This window comes from Pistacia vera, unplaced genomic scaffold (assembly GCF_008641045.1).
Source record: "Pistacia vera cultivar Batoury unplaced genomic scaffold, PisVer_v2 Contig656, whole genome shotgun sequence".
Classification (NCBI taxonomy): domain Eukaryota; kingdom Viridiplantae; phylum Streptophyta; class Magnoliopsida; order Sapindales; family Anacardiaceae; genus Pistacia; species Pistacia vera.
This window is the reverse complement of record NW_022196508.1, coordinates 611,176-630,010: the sequence shown is the minus strand read 5'-3', so window position 1 is coordinate 630,010 and position 18,835 is coordinate 611,176. Positions and strand designations below refer to the sequence as shown.

At 37.7% G+C, this 18,835-nt stretch overlaps 3 protein-coding genes across 3 annotated transcripts; 2 read left to right on the top strand and 1 right to left on the bottom strand.

Annotated features, from left to right (window-relative positions):
* The first annotated feature begins 1,070 nt into the window (after positions 1-1,070).
* Positions 1,071-10,929, top strand: LOC116112104 (thyroid adenoma-associated protein homolog). Its single transcript, XM_031398297.1, is given in 9 exon segments — positions 1,071-1,170; positions 3,155-3,490; positions 3,493-3,543; positions 3,546-3,590; positions 3,593-3,700; positions 3,703-6,560; positions 6,729-7,000; positions 7,432-8,025; positions 8,323-10,929. Coding segments are annotated over 9 exon segments (6,801 nt in total). The 3' UTR covers positions 10,760-10,929.
* A 508-nt stretch (positions 10,930-11,437) lies between these two features.
* On the bottom strand, positions 11,438-13,953 carry LOC116112197 (NAP1-related protein 1-like). Its single transcript, XM_031398372.1, has 10 exons — positions 13,816-13,953; positions 13,213-13,335; positions 13,076-13,126; positions 12,882-12,953; positions 12,658-12,771; positions 12,493-12,554; positions 12,248-12,305; positions 12,027-12,083; positions 11,835-11,882; positions 11,438-11,473 (listed from the first exon to the last, which is right to left on the bottom strand). The coding sequence occupies exons 1-10, from the start codon at positions 13,951-13,953 to the stop codon at positions 11,438-11,440; spliced, it is 759 nt and encodes a 252-aa protein (XP_031254232.1).
* Positions 13,954-14,481: 528 nt separating this feature from the next.
* Positions 14,482-15,505, top strand: LOC116112209 (ribosomal L1 domain-containing protein 1-like). Its single transcript, XM_031398385.1, is given in 2 exon segments — positions 14,482-15,029; positions 15,031-15,505. Coding segments are annotated over 2 exon segments (783 nt in total). The 5' UTR covers positions 14,482-14,561; the 3' UTR covers positions 15,346-15,505.
* Positions 15,506-18,835: the final 3,330 nt, after the last annotated feature.

Genomic DNA, 18,835 nt, shown 5'->3' with positions numbered 1-18,835 from the left:
TTTGGGGGCATGGTCTCTGCATTTAAACTTGTCAGTAAGGGAATTTATATCACGACCAGAAAGCTACCACATAACTTACCGTCCAAGGTTCAACGATGCCTTGTCGGTGAAAAAACTGTACTTCCGCAGGTTCGCGGTCGTCACAAGCTTCCTCGGTCCCGCTGTTCCTCGTCTAGTACCCCGAAAGATACGAGCCTGTTCGGGTCGGCGAGTAATTCTTGCTGGTCGTTCTATTAACTGCATAGAAAACAGGTCGTTAGCTAACAATCGTGCGCACAGATACAAATCCAGCAAAAGGAAACCTACTTGGATCCTGGAATTGGCGGTGACCGTTTATAACGAAAAAGAAAACTTTGTCTCGTAGGCCCCCGCATTGCTGGGATAGCTGTGTATCCCCGCGCAATGGTAGGTCGCCGAGACAAATAGTAAGAATCCTTGTCCCTACCTCTTCTTCAGGTAGTACGACACCGAGCTCCACCGCCGACGGCTCCCCCACCATTCTCGCAGCACGCAATGTACATCGCGACGGCGATGCATCACGCTTTGGCGTCAGCTGCATTGGTGCATCCCGAATGATCCAGGACCGACCTGATGAAAGGATGGAAGGGAATCCTCCCTCCACCCTTGAAGATCTCCTCAGAGATCGCGGCAAGGCCGTCGTGGGCGCCGTGACGGCCTAGTGTGGTCGAGAACACCTCCTTACGGATATCGAACTGCCGCTTTATTCTAGCATATTCCTCGAGGTAAGGACCGAATAGACGTCGAGAGCTGCGTCCTCGGGAGCTCCCCGCAGGACGAGCTGGCTCCTCCCTCGTCCTGGATGTTGACGGTTCCATTCCAGTCTGCCCATCGCCAGACACGGTCATTTGGGCCTTCGTGTTTGTCCCGTACGCAGCAAGGACAAATACTTAAAACCTAGTGGTGATTCAAGCCGCCATCCACGGCTCGAATCCAATAACGGCGTCGCGACTCCGGTGAAACACCGGAAGACCCAACGCCATGGTTCAACCAAACCAATCAAAAAAAAAAGAGAGAGAGAGAAAAAAGAAGAGAACCTTACTCTGTGGTATATGGAGCTAGGCCGAGACTCGTTCCGGTTGCCTGAAAAGCGTCGATCGGGAAATGATTCTTGGTTTGCCAATTTTGTCACTCGAAGCGAAAGAAATTTCGGTGACCTCATCTGAAAAATACAAAGTTTTTATGGATACAAAACGACGTTACCACCCCTCGAGTCGAACCGGCAGTTCCCTCTCCCTCCGCATTAAATGCGCCCCCACGTCTCGTTAAATGCCGTGAAAAGGGGCGCCATTTCAAACCCACGTCGCATTAAATGCGTAATAAGGGCTGTCGGTTTCAAACACGTTAAACGGTCAATACTGTCAAAACGGCGTCGGTCATCATACCGCGCATTTAATGTGTCTGACAAGCGCTGTAACGCATGCAGAGCGCCTGACAGCGCGGGACAGATTCATTGAACCACTAAGGTGCAGAAGGAGCGTCCGTCAAGTCCGGTCGCTGAGATAAAGATTGTCAGGTCGCTTAGGCAAGGGATCGCGCGAGATCGTGTTCGCTGCGAGTCTTGAGGCGAGCTCACCCCATCCAGGTCGGAGCGACCAAAGTCTCCATGTGACTTAGTTTCCAAGGCTCGTTCCTCGAACCTTAAAAACTAGGGGGCTTCTGTTATACCCGGGAAAACAAGGGCTGACATGGGAAGAGTCACGTTACGGTGACCTGCTCCCGTCAGGCAAACATGCACACGTCAGACCTGCAAGTAATGTGGAGCTCACCACGCGTCCATTCCTCTGCAGCAGTCGTGCGAAATCAGCTTGGAAAAAGGAAAATGGGACGTAAAGCCGGATTACATCCTGACAATCACCCAACCCATGGATTTAAGATGATTACACGCCTCAATTTGTTATAAATGAAGAAGACCCCTCATTAAGGGGATTCGGCCATTCTTTACAAAAAATAACTCTCTCTCTGTAAAAGAAAAACACTTACTTTTCATAACTTTTTGTACGTCAGTCCGCTTCGCGACCTGACCCACACTAATATCATACAACTCATGGACTAGGACTTGCTACCTTAGCATCCGAACCACTTTAAAGTTTCCCTGCTTTTATTCATTCATATATCCATTATCACGTGCATTAATTCATCAAGAGCAAAACCCACGTGACAATTGGTTGGTGCCGAAAACCAGCATCAACAATGGTAATGATCTGTTAAGTTCCTCCAATTCTTACATACAACTGATAAAACCACAGCATAAACAGAAATTTGAGAGAAGAGACTTAGTGTTATGATTTAGAAGTTGGGAGATAAGATATTGGAGGAAATTAAACAGAATGTTGTATTTTACCTATCTGTTTAGTTCCCTCCAACTCTTACATACAACTTATAAAATCCAGGTTTAGATCATGGTTGAATTCTTTCAGGCAAGGGGGTATTTATAAGGAAGGCAAACAAGAGAGAGACACTTTTCAGAGGCTTGAGAGCATGAACTGAATAATGCTGCCAAACAATTCTCTAGTACACTTTCAGTCAGATTTGGTTTCTGTTAAAGGGATTATATGCCATGCTTTGTACAGGCTTGTGAATGCATTTGTGTTTTGCAAATTAAGGTGTTTTCTAAACCCAACAGAGGGTCATGATTGGATCGTTGGAACAGAAGGGCATATGATCCACTTTGTGTGCTGCGAATTCTGGAATTCAATTGTTTTTTTTTTTTGTTTTTTTTTATAAAATGTTTATCTCATTTACGCACTTCATTAGTCCCTCGACTTCGGATAGAGTTTCCATCGCCCGCAACATTTGTGATACAAATGAGCGATCCATTGACCCAACCTTTTTTTTATATTCACAATCTTTGTTCATTCAATACAATCTCGCAATCTCTAAGAAACAATATAACATATGTGTTGATTTTTAAACAATTTATAACACTAATTACTAATGAAAAAAAAAAAAATATATATATATATATTATATTATATATATTATGTTAATTATTGCAATTTGGGCCTTCATTCTAACCCAACATTAAACCCTGAACCAAAGCAAGCCATCTTCGTCACCTCTTGACTTGTGTCCTTGCCCTAAACTCTCTCTTATTTTACCTGTAAAACTACCACAAACCCTTAAACCCACAAAGCCGCCCACCTCCTCCACCCCTCCTCTCCCACCAAAATACACTCATGTCCGCAATGGCGCGCGTTGCAACACCGCCACCGTTACACTTACAACGCCGTCGTTTCCCCTTCATTCTTCACAGACTTCTTAACCAATTCTTAACATCATCATCCACAACAACACAACAACAACAAACTCTTTTTCAAACTTTACGATGACTTAAAAAGTTAGCATCACTCAACTCTCATACTCACAAGTTATCACGCAAGAAACTCGCTTCATCTTTCACTGATTGCTCTTATCCAGTGTTGTGAGTCTTTGATCCCGAAAGCTACGCGGGGGTACTTAGAAGTTTTGTTTTGGAGAATTCTTCTCCATTGCATAGAACTTTGGTTTCTGCTTTGGGGAAACTTAAAAGTTTGAGTCTTTGATTGGTTCTTGTTTTCGTGAGCTTTGCAATGATATGGCGGCAAGAAGAGGTTTTGTGTGTCACGTGTGGCTTTGTCTGTAATGGGTATGCCAAAGTTGGGGTTTTTAGTTGATGTGATTGAAGATTGTGCCGTTTTATTGCTGAGGATGTCGTTTTGGGGTTGAATAGTGTGATTTTGGAGGTTCAAGAGTGGGCTAGTCCTTCTCCTATAGTTATGGAGCAGTGCCAGGAAGGTTTGTCCTGTTTTTATTATTTGCTTCAGCGGTTTCCAGCTAAATTTAGGGACCTGAGTGGTGCTGATAGTGGCTCTGGAGGTCAAGAATTGAAGGTTTTGGAGAAGGGTTTTGGGGTTTTGATAAGTATCTTGAAATCAGTGGCGTTTACGAGAGATTGTTTCGTGGCGGCTGGGGTGGCACTTTGTGCTGCTTTACAAGTGTGTTTGAGTCCTCAAGAGCTTGGTTCGTTCATCATTGAAGGTATTTTTTGTCAAGCAAATTGTAATCTTAGTGATAATGATTGTAAGAGTGAGTTTGATGATGCGATTGGGAAGGTTCCTTATAATGGAGATGTTTGTAGTGAAATACTTAGTTTTTCGGTGTTGAGTAGACTTTGCTTGATTCGAGGGATACTCACAGCTGTTTCGAGAAATGTACTCAACATCCCCTTTTTTGGGTCATCGAATAATTTAAATGTTGGCAGGAATAGTGGTAGTTCTGTGATGACTATATTGTATAATGGGATTTTGCCTGAGTTGTGTGATTACTGTGAGAGCCCAACTGATAGTCATTTTAACTTTCATGCATTAACTGTGATGCAAATATGTTTGCAACAAATAAAGACCTCAATTTTAGCTAATTTAACCAATACATCGGATAATTATGATCCAATTCCAGAGGATATGGGGGCACGGATATTGAGAATCATATGGAATAACTTGGAGGATCCTCTGAGTCAAACAGTCAAGCAAGTTCATCTTGTTTTTGATTTATTCTTAGATATTGAATCCACTCTTCGTTGGGGTGAGGGTGGTGAGAGAATAAAATCTTTCTTACAAAAGATTGCTTTTGATCTTCTTCGCCTAGGACCACGGTGTAAGGGGAGATACATTCCCTTGGCTTCACTGACTAAGAGATTGGGGGCAAAAACTATGTTGGATATGAGTCCTAACCTGTTGTTTGAAACAGTCCAGGCCTATATTGATGATGATGTGTGCACTGCTGCCACATCTTTCCTGAAATGTTTCCTTGAATGCTTACGTGATGAGTGTTGGAGTTCTTATGGTATTGAAGGGGGCTACGCAGTTTATAGAAGGCACTGCTTGCCTCCTTTTTTGTATGGACTTGCTTCCGGAGCTTCAAAGCTACGCTCCAATTTGAATACTTATGCCCTTCCAGCTATTTTAGATGTGGATGTGGATGGTGTTTTTCCTATGCTTGCCTTCATCTCGGTTGAGTCCAGTGAGGAGGAGAATGGATTGTCATATCCAAAGCTTGATTGTACGGACATGGAACTCAAAGTTGAGCAGCAAGTAGCTGTTTTAGTCTCCTTGCTTAAGGTATCCCGTGCACTTGCTTTAATTGAAGGAGATATCGATTGGTGGAAAAATTCTGCTGTGCTAAGCACAGAGAGTGTGTTGGAAACTGAATGCAATGATCATTATGCTCTTGTCTGCATTAAGGGAATAAAGTTTAAGGTCGTGGTTGACTGGCTAGTGTTGGCGCTGACCCATATTGATGAGTCACTCCGTGTAGATGCTGCAGAGTCTCTTTTCCTAAATCCCAAGACAGCTAGTCTGCCTTCCCATTTAGAACTAACTCTGATGAAAGAAGCTGTGCCATTGAACATGAGGTGTTGCTCAACAGCATTTCAGATGAAGTGGACAAGCTTGTTTAGAAAGTTTTTCTCTCGAGTTCGAACTGCCTTGGAGAGGCAATTCAAGCAGGGTATCTGGCAACCTATTGTGTCCTGCAGAAACAATGATGAGTCATGCAATGGAACAGAGGAAACTGTAATTAGTAGAGCTGAGGATCTATTTAATTTCATGAGGTGGTTGAGCAGTTTTCTATTTTTCTCATGCTATCCTTCTGCACCTTATAAGCGAAAAATAATGGCCATGGAGCTTATTCTGACAATGGCAAACGTTTGGTCTATCACACCTTCTCAAGAAAAGCCTGGTTCTGTCTCTCCTGAAAGTTGCCTTTATCCTTACAATAAAGGAATCACTTCACCAGATTCAACACTAGTGTTAGTTGGATCAATTATTGATAGTTGGGACAGGCTGAGGGAGAGTTCTTTTCGCATATTACTGCATTTTCCTAACCCACTACCTGGCATTTCAAGTGAAGACATGGTCCAAAAGGTAATAGCATGGTCTAAAAAATTAGTTTGTAGTCCACGTGTGAGGGAGAGTGATGCTGGAGCGCTAACTTTACGGCTTATGTTTAGGAAGTATGTCTTGGATCTTGGGTGGATAGTCAGAGCTTCAGACATTGTTTGTTTTCCTTGGCAGCCTCAGCGGGGAAATAGAGATGAGCAGGTTTCTAAATCTAGGCCACCTGTTATAGAATATGTGAAATCACTAATTGATTGGTTGGAGGTTGCAGTAGAGGAGGGAGAGAAGGATCTTTCTGAAGCCTGTAAGAACAGTTTTGTTCATGGTATATTACTTGCTCTCCGATATACTTTCGAGGAATGGGATTGGAGTTCCGATGCCATGTTGTTGGGTTTTTCAGAGATGAGATGTGTATTAGAGAAGCTATTGGAGCTGGTCATGCGAATAACTTCACTGGCACTTTGGGTGGTTTCTGCAGATGCTTGGTATCTGCCTGAGGACATGGATGACATGATTAATGATGATACTTTCTTGTTGGATGTCTCCGAGGAGGTGGATGGGCCCACACATGCTTTAGAGCAGGAAGATAAGAAATCAAAACCTACAGAAGATGCAAGGTCATCAGAACAGATTGTTATGGTTGGTTGCTGGCTGGCGATGAAAGAGGTAATTTCTATATTCTTTCCTATTTATGGTCTGTCTACTGAATGCAGGTAATAATGTTGGTTTTCTAATCATTCTCTTAATTAATTATTTATATTTGCTGAAGTCCAAGCAATTAAAAATGAATTCTTTTGACGTCGATGTTAACGACAGCATGTTTATGGTTTTTAGGTGAGTCTTCTTCTAGGAACCATCATAAGAAAAATTCCTTTACCAAGTAATGATTGTTCGGATTCATTAGAGTCTGAGACTCGTTTTTCCAATGATGCTGATGTTTCAGTGATGACAATCTCTAATCCAATGCTTGACTTGAAACAACTTGAAAAAATTGGGAACCATTTCTTGGAAGTTCTTTTGAAGATGAAGCATAATGGAGCAATTGATAAGACAAGGGCTGGGTTTACAGCTCTTTGCAACCGCTTACTTTGTTCGAATGATCCAAGGTAAGTTTCCATTTGTCTTTGTCATACATATAAGAATATAGCAATTTTTTATCATCCTTAGAGTTAAGAGGGATGCCTAGTTTATGCCATCAGTCATATTCTTTTAATGCTCCTTGCTTCCTCAAAATGGCCGTAGGGCATTTGGGGAAAGAAATCTCAGCCCTTTTAATATTCTTGGTTTTCCCATTTAAAAATAGTAATGGGTTCCTTTAGCAAGAGGGGGCTGTTTTGAAGTGCTTTGGACTGTGCCAGTGCTTTTATATTTGTTACAATGTCCATATTAACATTTTCCAGTTCTTATTGGATCTATTTGGCTTTAATTGCAAAAGATATTTTGAATATAGAAGTTTCTCAGTATACATTTAGCTGGCTTTTTGAATTCTTATTATTCTTAACCATAAGTATTTCTGAGATGTTGTTTATCTTTGCAGACTTTGTAGGTTGACTGAGTCTTGGATGGAGCAACTTATGGAAAGAACTGTGGCCAAGGGACAAATAGTGGATGATTTGTTAAGAAGAAGTGCAGGTATTCCTGCTGCTTTCATTGCCCTATTTCTTGCAGAACCAGAAGGTGCACCAAAGAAGCTTCTCCCACGGGCACTTCGGTGGCTAATAGATGTAGCTAACAGGTCTTTGCTGAACCTAATTGAAACCAAAGGCGTAAAAAATGAATCTCAATGTTTATTGGAAAATTCAAACCAAGAGACGGAATCTGCATTGTCACCTGAGATGAATGCAACTTTCAAATCGTCTAAGATTCGAGATGAGGGTGTCATTCCAACGGTACATGCATTCAACATCCTTAGAGCTGCATTTAATGATACCAACCTGGCTACTGACACCTCTGGTTTTTCTGCCGAAGCTTTGATTGTTTCAATCCGCTCATTCTCTTCTCCATACTGGGAAATTCGGAACAGTGCTTGTCTCGCATACACTGCCTTGGTACGTCGCATGATTGGATTTCTTAATGTTCAAAAACGAGAATCTGCAAGGCGTGCACTAACTGGGCTCGAATTTTTTCATAGGTACGATTTCTTTGACTAGCAAATTAGATCACATTTTCCTGTCTCTTGTATTTGCTTTATTTTTGGCATGGTTTAAGTTTGCAATTGACTTTCAGAAATTCAAAGTTGGCCAAAATTTTAACTTTTGTATATTCATAATCTTGCATGAAAAGAGTCTCTAGGTGAACTGCTTTAAAATTTCAGATTGTATGCTTGTCTGAACTATGTGTCGTCTTATAGTTTAGCATTACTTTTTTTCTGCTAATTGTGTAGAGCTACTATAATATTTTAACGATTATTTAATCTGCTTTCTTGAAGGTACCCCTCATTGCATCCATTTATATTCAATGAACTGAAAATTATAACTGAGTTGCTAGGCGACACCTCATCTGGTCAATCAGAATCCAACTTGGCAAATGTTGTGCACCCAAGCTTGTGCCCCATGCTGATTCTTTTATCTAGGCTCAAACCTTCACCCCTCGCAAGTGAAAGTGGGGATGACCTGGATCCTTTCCTTTTCATGCCATTTATCAGAAGGTGCTCAACCCAAAGCAATCTAAAAGTTCGTGTTCTTGCATCCCGCGCTTTAACAGGACTGGTATCTAATGAGAAACTGCCTGTTGTCCTTCAGAATATAGCATCTGAATTACCTTATGTTGAAGACCATAACACAGCTGCTCCTGCTTCCTCTTCGTGCCCAACCTCTGGAACCCACCAAGCTAACTCCAATTTAATTCATGGAATTCTATTGCAGTTAGGTTCTCTTCTGGATGCAAACTGTAGAAACTTAGGCGATTCCTCGAAGAAGGATCAAATTCTTGGTGACTTAATCAAAGTTCTTGGGAGGTGTTCATGGATTGCAAGCCCCAAAAGGTGCCCTTGCCCCATCCTCAATGCCTCTTTCTTAACAGTGCTTGATCACATGCTCAGTATTGCAAGAACATTCCGTATAAGCAGTAGTTTTTATGCCGTACGCAACCTACTTTTGGAGTTATCTACTGAGTGCTTAGATGTTGAAGCTTCTTACGGGCTGTCATATTATGATCCAACAATTGCTGAACTTCGGGAACAAGCGGCTAAATCCTATTTCAGTTGTGTTTTTCAGGCATCTGAAGAAGCAGATGAAGAAGTTTTTCAGATGCCACAGAGATGTTCTCCACTTGATTCAAAGTTGTCGAAGATACCTGAAATGGAGAATTCTTTTGCTGGACTCCTGGAGAGGCTGGTCCGTTGCTTGTCAGATTCATCTTATGAAGTTCGACTTGCAACATTAAAGTGGCTTCTTAAGTTCTTGAAATCAACAAAATCAGATAGTGAAGTCTGTGACTTGTCAAGCAGTGAAGTACGGAACATTCAGAACTGGACAAAAAGTAACCTGCAGGACACATTGATAGACCGTTTAGAGTTGGACAAGAATCATAGATGTACAAATTACATACTGAGGAATCTTTTCACTTGGAACTTTCTGCAGTTTCAGAAAGCCAGCAATGAAGTACAAATAATTTATGTTGGAGGGATGGATTGTGATTCTGTTTTTCAGCTTTGGGATAGGCTGATATCCTTGTATGAGCTCACAAGACATACTAAAACTAAAGAGGCTCTCATCAAGTGTTTGGCAATATGCATACGGCAGTTTGCAGGTATATATACAAGCTCAGTTCTTGATTTAGAGAAGAAGAAAACCAGGGAGTTCAGTGAGTCAGATCATTTGGAAAGATCAGCCCGTTTATATGCTTGCATTAATGCTTTTGTTGACATAATTAAAGAGCATAGTACCTCATCAGAGCCGGTGAACATGCGCAAGGCAGCAGCTGAATCTATAGGAGCATCTGGTTTGCTGGAACAAGCCGAATTTGTGGGTCCTTATGTGGTCAACCACCAAATTCCCCCTGAAAGTTTAGGTACGCATTTCAAACCACAAGAATCCATTAATATGTATGCTCGTCAAGTACTAGAGATATGGTTTGCATGTATCAAACTACTGGAGGATGAAGATGATGGGATTAGACAAAGGCTTGCCATGGACGTCCAGAAGTGTTTTCATTCAAAAAGCTACAGAAATGGCTCTCATGCGGGAGGGGCTCCAACCCAAGTGGAAAAAGTTATTGAATCAAGTTTTCAGTACCTATCCTCCATCTTCGGTTGCTGGATCGAATATACTGAATCCCTTCTGCAATGGGTGCTTAATGCAGCAAGCCATGTGGTATCCGAAGGGGATCTAGTAAGGCGGGTTTTTGACAAGGAAATTGATAATCATCATGAAGAGAAGCTTTTAATCAGTCTATTATGTTGCTCTCAATTAGAGAAGATTCCTATTTCAAAATCTTGGACTGTTGACACATCGAACAAAGATCGAATCAGAAACTATTTACTTGGTTGGAGGAAGAGATTTTGGCATCAGTTAATGTCATTTGCAAAGGATCAGATTAGCAGGCAGGGAGGAATTTATTGGATTGGTGGTGTTGGTAACCATAAGGATTCATTTCTACCAGTTTATGCAAATCTGCTTGGTTTTTATGCACTCTCAAACTGCATTTTCAATGGGGAAATTGAAGATGGTATGTCTCTACTATCCGATGTCGTCGAACTTGGTAAAATTATCAGTCCATTTATTAGGAACCCTTTGATTCACTACCTGTATTTGTTAGTAGTTAAATTACATGAGAAAAAGATTGGTGCTTCTACTGAACAAACAGTGGAATTCACAAATGACATGATTTGGGAGGCTTTTGACCCCTATTTTCTTCTTAGATAAGATTGAAAGCAGCCACTTTGTATAATAGCATTGTAATTCATAAAACAATGATTGAAAGAGGAATTGTAAAATTTTGAAGCCATAATTGATTCTTTTTTTTTCTCCCACATAAGTAGTCCATAGTAATCTCTTGTATGCTTTACAAACAATGCCTTGAGAGCCTGTGTGAGATGGTGTGATAGTTTTTGTTTCATTCTCTTCTGTTTAGTTCTCTCTCATTTTCATCGAAGCCGAAGAGCACCATGGGCTTAAACCGTTAAGCATCTGCCTTCTGTGCAACAGTTGTTTGTAAAACCAACCAATTATAACATACGTGTATTCTATGTATGCTGATATGACATGCCCATTGACTGATTGTATATAAATATGCTGATACACAATCAGCTTAGTGAAATGGAAGTTCATGCATTTATATATATACCCAAGAGTATAAAGCATCATATATCCATAGCCAAAATTGGAAACTTGGAAAATCTCGAGCTCATAAAATTTAATTCAAGAACCTAAACAATGTATTGTGCATCTCAATCATTGACTTAAAACTCTCTAATATAATAGCTACTATTAGATAGCTACCATCTCTTGTACCCAGAAGAAGATGCAATATTGCAAGAACTTTGTTCCATCACCTTTGAAAACACCCACAGGAAGCAAAGACTATTTAGCTGTGCAACTAATTTAACTATCATCTTCCTCATCATCGTCACCGTTTCCCTGATAAAAAAGTGTCAAAGGTTATTTGCAATGCAACAGCAGAATATCACATACGTTCATTGTAAATTTGTAATGCTCCATTATTGATTATTTGGACTGGTATTTTATTCCAATTTTGAATCTTATCAAGTACTTGATAAGCAGAGTATGTAAACATAATGCACTCAAGAGTATTTGATGGTTTTAGAAACCAAACAACAAATTTTGATTTCTCTCACTTGGATTAAAAGCAAGCTCTACTCTTTAGTCTTCATAATTTTTAAGCATAAAAAATTTTGTATAATGGGGATCGACTCTATTCTTCATGCAACCAACCACTATTTACGTGCATAAATTCTCAAGTTCATGTGTGTTTTATTACCTCTTCATCACCTTCATCTCCATCAGACACCTCTTCTTCATCAGCCTCCTGCAACAAATATGATAATGAACCCCATATGAACAACAGTAAATTAGAAGGAAGCTTTGTTCTGGGATTTTGTATTAAGTCCATCGTGAACAAAAAAGTAACCAATAGAAGAATAAAAGGAAAATATATGAAGAGAAACATTACACTGTTGAAATACTTGAGAGGATTGGGCCATAAATCCTCCTTGATTATATCTGCCACCTGTAATTTTAAGTTGAAAATGACATTGAACTAATAGTAGTAGTAAAATAGCGCCCAGTTATCACCATTATGGCAGCGTTCAATGTATCATTCCTCTCAACATTCAAAAGCACGAACAAGAACTTAACAGTACATGAAGATTAAAAAGTATAAAAGCAATTCACCTCATCGTGAAGCTCAGCAATATCTCTCTGTTCGGTTTCAGCAAACCAACTAAAGATGCTGCGTTTACAAAATTATTAGCAAAGGAGTTAAGATTTTAAATGGAAGAGGAAAATTAAAGTTGAATGTGTTTTCTCTTTATGGTAGTTGTTAAAGATCAAAGCTACTGGCCACAGCTTTCAGCCACTGCAGAGTGTATAAAATTTTCTTTTCACATTAAACAAACAATAATCAGAAGAAGCATAACCTCTCTTCAGCGAATGGTCGTTTATTTCCCTTTTTCTCATGATTGGCTCCATTGGAAGCATCCTTCACAAATTTCAACACATATTTAATCATATGCTACCAAAAAGAGTGTAAATAAAATGAATTAAAGAAGTATGCCCAAAGGCACACTGGGTGTCACCATTACCACGCCTTCCTTCCATTTAATGGTAGTACCAGTAATCTTAGTGGTCCCCTCGTCAAGGAATTTGAATGTTTTTGTCAACTTCGTATTTTCAAAATAAGGGTTCTCTCTGAAATTCTGAAAGGAAGTAATAGGGGGAAGAACAGAATTTGTAAGAAATGAACAAAAGGCTAGCATCCCAAAGAATAAATGAATGTTCTAAATGTATTATGTAGAGCTTAACTTACAAATGTGATCGAGTACCCTGATTTCACATCTTCAAAGTCCTCAACATCAAGAGAATGCATATACTTGAAGATCTATGTCGTCATCAACAAAAGAAAATAAAAAGGATTTGTGCAATTACACAAGCTTTAATTTCCAATGCAATTAGGGAATGCATCAAATTCAGTCAGATAATTTTAAAATCGATGTACCGAACCTTATGGTCTTCCTCACTTAGCAGAGCAGAAAAAGCAGGATGACTCATGAACTGCAGAGTACCAAAAACTAGAAAATTCAGTAGTAGTAAAATGAACTAGAAACTAAAAGCTCGCGAGAACAAGATGGAGCACTGACCGCAATTATCCAGAAGTCAGGGATAGATTTGATGATCTCATTCCGCTTATCGTAGACAGGCCTGCGTAACTCATTATATTTCTGCTCAACTTCCAGCACTTTATCACTTGCTTCTTCATTCACCTATTGAATCATGTAAAAAACAATTACCTCATTCAATTTCATAAACCCCAACATAAAATCTCAAATCATAGATTGCTGAACCATAAAAACTACAAGAAACTAAGAAAAAAAATAAAGCCAAAGAAACAATCTTATAAGCCCCAATTAAGTAATGGGTTCCCTTTCTTCACACAAAAACCTATAAAAAAACCTCAGTTTTCAACATCACAATACCCTAATGTTTGCCACATTAACCCATTAACAGAAGCTATCCATACACGATCAACACAAATAATAACCAAAATAAAAAAGAAATTAATGAAATATACAAAAGCCATTATATACATTTAAACAAACAGTCTCTTTACATTTTCAACCATCAATTATAAAACAAATATACATACAGATATTTATAGATATACATATACATACATAAATATATAGTTACATGCATGCATGGATACATAAAAAAATAGAAGGAAGGGTGGAGAAAAGAGGGACCTTTTCGAGTTCATCTTGGACCTCTTGCAACTTCTCAATGGAGAAAACGAGTTCACTATCAGTTATGTCAACTGCATTATTCTCATCATCCTCCACTTTCTCAGCGACCTTTGATTTCTTTCCCTTGTCACTCACCATTTTTCTGTTCACACACCCCAACTTTCCGTTATAATTTTCTCCGGAAAATGGGTAGGCAAGGAGGCTGGAGAGATGATGTCGCAGAGAAATGAAATCGGATTCGGCTCAACTCAAAGGGGTTTCAACGTGGCACTATTTATACAATCACCTCGGAGAGTTTATATAAAAAATTCTTCGATAGAAGGAATATAAAACTATATATTATATACCAATGCATGTTAAACTATATATTATATATCGAAAATTCTTCTATGATATATCTACGACTCATTATATTTGTTTGTTGTTTTGATAATTAATAAATACTATATTTTAATTAAATAATAAAATTGGAATATAAAAAAAAAAAGGGATTATACTTTTATTGTAATTTTGTATTCTAAATAGACATATTTAAAGCGGATTCCTTCTATTTTAATTTAATTTATGTTGATTTTTTTAATATATTTTAAATGTATTTTTTTTTAATATAGAATTAAAATATAAAACCCTCCATCCCATGATCTCCTCCCAAAAGTCCAAAACCCTAAATCCCAATAACCTAATAGAATAGAGCCAAGGAAAGCTTTCAGAGCCTCTTCCTTCTAGCAAAAGTACAAGTAGCCACCATGGGCACCACCAATCCAGCTCCTACGAAGGCGGTAGAAACAGCGGTGAACGCACTCTTACAATGGAAAAGCTCCAAATGCCAAACACAGAAGCCCCTTCTAGAGCAAGACGATTTTATCTACCTTATTCTAACTCTCAAGAAAATCCCACAAAATTCTCGCATCAACCCTCACAAAATCCCACTCCCTCACTCTTTAATCCGTCAAGAAGACGACAACCCACCGGAACTCTGCCTAATAATCGATGATCGTCCCAAATTTAACCTCACTAAAGACGCTGCATTGAAGAAAATTAAAAACGACAACGTACCCATCACTAAAGTGATTAAGGTTACCAAATTAAAGACTGATTATCGCCCGTTTGAGGCCAAGAGGAAGCTATGCGATTCGTATGATATGTTTTTTGCTGATAAAAGAGTGGTCACACTCTTATCTAAGTTGTTGGGGAAACATTTTTTTCAAGAAGAGGAAGAAGATTCCGGTTCCGGTGGATTTGAAGCATAAGAACTGGAAGGAGCAGATTGAGAAAGTTTGCGGATCGGCTTTGTTGTATTTGAGGACAGGGACTTGTAGTGTTTTGAAAGTAGGGAAGGTTTCGATGGACGCGAAGGAGATTGTGGAGAATATTATGGCTGCTATTAACGGAATTGCCGAGATTGTTCCCGGGAATGTTAGATCGTTACATTTGAAAATGCTGGAGAGCTTGGCTTTGCCGGTTTATCAAGCGGTCCCAGATATGAATTTAAAGATTGAGGGAATTAAGGATAGAGGAGGAAATCGTTGATGAATAGGTGCAGAATGGTAAGTTTCCTCTAGTATCTCAGTTTTTTTTTTTTTTTTATTTTAATTACTGCAAGTGTTCGTGTTAGTTTACGTACACTTCAACTAGTTTTCTAACATTCTGAAACGGGGCTCTTACTATATTAGTGTTTCTCCGACATCTTTAAGGGTTCTATTGCAATGAAATAATCTAATTTTCCATGCTTTCATGTGTGGGTAAATGATACAAGTATCCTGCTGTGAACTTAAATCCTCTATTATAAAACAATAGTTAACCATTAGAATTTACCTGTTACAAATTTATAATATTTATCGAATTAAAGGGATTTTTTTTTTTTTTTTGTTATTTTTATCATTTCTCAAGAGATGTGGTTATTAATATATTATTATTTATATTATTTATTTATATTTATTTAAGAGTCCTTTTTTTTTTTTTTTAAAAAAACACAAGTTTTGACCCAATTGATGGTATTTTCATAGTGCAAGTTGTATTGAATCTCAGTCACTTTTTTTTCTCCTGAGATAGGGGTGTCTAAGGCTTTTTTGCACATACCTTAACTAATTATGTTAATTGATTAGCACAATATTTTGTCGTCATAATCATCTGCTTAAATCTCAGAGCTTGAATTTCAAGTCACCGAATGCCTTTTGATCCAATTACGTTATATTTGTGGTGTTTTTGAACCTTCTTTTATAAATATATTTATAGTTATATTTCGCATCATGATAGGTTGATTGGTTTTTTTTAAGTTTATATCTTTTATTTATTATTGACATGTCAATTTTTATAGAAAAGTTTGTGTATAAAATATATGCCAATAAAAAACATACAAATTTGCACATAATTGGCACTCTATAAAGCCAAAACTAAGATGAAATGCATTTTCTTCAACCCTATCTACTTAAGAAAAAAAGCACCATATAAATTCATTAAAAGAATGAGAACTATATGATTATAAGCTATCATTAAAAATGAATTATTATGGTAATAATCCATTTTTGCATGCTTTCATGTGTTAGATAAATTATACAAGTCATGTATTCATGAACTTGATTATACAAAACCCATCCTTAATTTTAATTTTAATTTTATTATGATGATTTTCTCCATAATTAATTTCAATATATATAATCTTGTACTTTAATTTATGATGATTTTCTTGTATTTTAAATGCATATATTTATAAAAACTATAAAATAACTCAAAGAAAAATTCATCTTAACATTTCAGGAAAGGCCTCATCCATCCCCATAATGTCCTGTACAACCTAAATCCCCAAAATATTGTCTCAAAAACCGAGGCAAGTTTCAGGGCCTTTTTCTTACGAGTAATGCTACAGTTACCGACGGATGTGCATCGAATTTGTGCACCGAATGACGTGACACAATCCTGACCGTTGATTTATTATCAGTAAATATTAATCAACGGTTAAGATTTTATCACGTCATTCGGTGCATAAATTCGATGTAAACTTTTCGGTAACTCTATCATTTCCCTTTTCTTACTCTTACGGGAGTGAATTCAAAGACTGTAGAAACAGCTCTGAATGCACTACTAAAATGGAAAAAACTCCAAATCCCACACACAAAAGGCCCAACTTCTTGAGCAAGACGATTTCATCTACCTTATTTTAAATAGATTTTCTCTAGTTTATTTTAACGCACGATAATATCTAAATGTAATATATGTGTTACTTTTAAGTTTTCTACAATATCTCAAATATCTGTAAAATAATATAATGTTGGTAATATAGATGCACACACACGTTTATATCTTTTGTTCATCCTCCTGACACGTCAATTTCTACAAAAAGAAGTTTGTATATAAAATTTATGTCAATTAAAAACGGCCGAACGACTTATGCATACCCAAGGTTTGTCGAAATGACAAATTGATACCTAAAAGGTTTTGAAACGATAAATAGGTACCTTCCGTCATGTTCTGTTAGTGATTTTCATTTGATAATAGTGAAAAGACTAAAATGCCCTTAAAAGTTTAATATTTTAGATTTTTATAAATTTAAAAATTTCTAAAAAACCCCCTAGGTTTGCTAATTTGATTAAATACCCCAATATATAAAAATTTTATAAAATAACAAAAACACCCCCGCCACCCGCAGTGCCAGATTCCNTCCGGTGGATTTGAAGCATAAGAACTGGAAGGAGCAGATTGAGAAAGTTTGCGGATCGGCTTTGTTGTATTTGAGGACGGGGACTTGTAGTGTTTTGAAAGTAGGGAAGATTTCGATGGACGCGAAGGAGATTGTGGAGAATGTTATGGCTGCAATTAACGGAATTGCCGAGATTGTTCCCGGGAATGTTAGATCGTTACATTTGAAAATGTTGGAGAGCTTGGCTTTGCCGGTTTATCAAGCGGTCCCAGATATGAAGTTAAAGATTGAGGGAATTAAGGATAGAGGAGGAAATTGTTGATGAATAGGTGCAGAATGGTAAGTTTTCCCTAATATCTCTTTTTTTTTTTTTTTTTTTTTTTTTTTAATTAATGTAAGTGTTCTGACCAATTTACGCATACTTCAATTAGTTTCCTAACATCCTAGAACTGTCTACCAAATAAGAGCTCTGATGATCACACATATTAGTGTTTCTCAAATATCTTTAAAGGCTGATATTGCAATGATAATAATCCAATTTTCCATGCTTTCATGTGTTGGGTAAATGATACAAGTCATCCTGCTTGAACTTAAATCCTCCTATTAATAAAAGAGTAATGCTACAGTCACCGAAAGTAGTACATCAGATTTATACACCGAATGACGTTACAAAATCCTGACCGTCAATTAATTATAACTTAATATTAATCAATGGTCAGGATTTTGTCATGTTATTCGATGCACTACTTTCAGTGGCTATATTATTTTCCTTAATAAAACAATAGTTAACCATTAGAATTTATACTATTACAAATTTATAAATATTTATCGAATTTAAAGGGATTTTTGTTATTTAATCATTTCTCAAGAGATTGATGTTATTAAATATATTTATTTGTTCATTTATTTATGTAAGAGTCCTTTTTTTTTTTTTTTTTTTTAATTTACACAAGTTTTGACACAATTGGTGGTATTTTCATAGTGCAAGTTGTATTGAATCTCAATCACTTTTTTTTCTCCTGAAACAGGGGTGTCCGAGGCTTCTTTGCGCACACCTCAATTAATTATGTTAATTGATTAGCACAACATTTTGTCACCATAATCACCCACTTAAATCTCGGAGCTTGAATCTCAATCACCAATAGTCTTTTGATCCAATTACGTTATATTTGTGGTGTTTCCGAACCTTCTTTTATAAATATATTTATAGTTAAATTTCGCATCATGATAGGTTGATTAGTTTTTTTTAAGTTTATATCTTTTATTCATTATTGACATCTCAATTTTTATAGAAAAGTTTGTGTATAAAATATATGCCAATAAAAAACATACAAATTGGCACATAACTTATTTTAACACACGATAATATTTAAATGTAATATA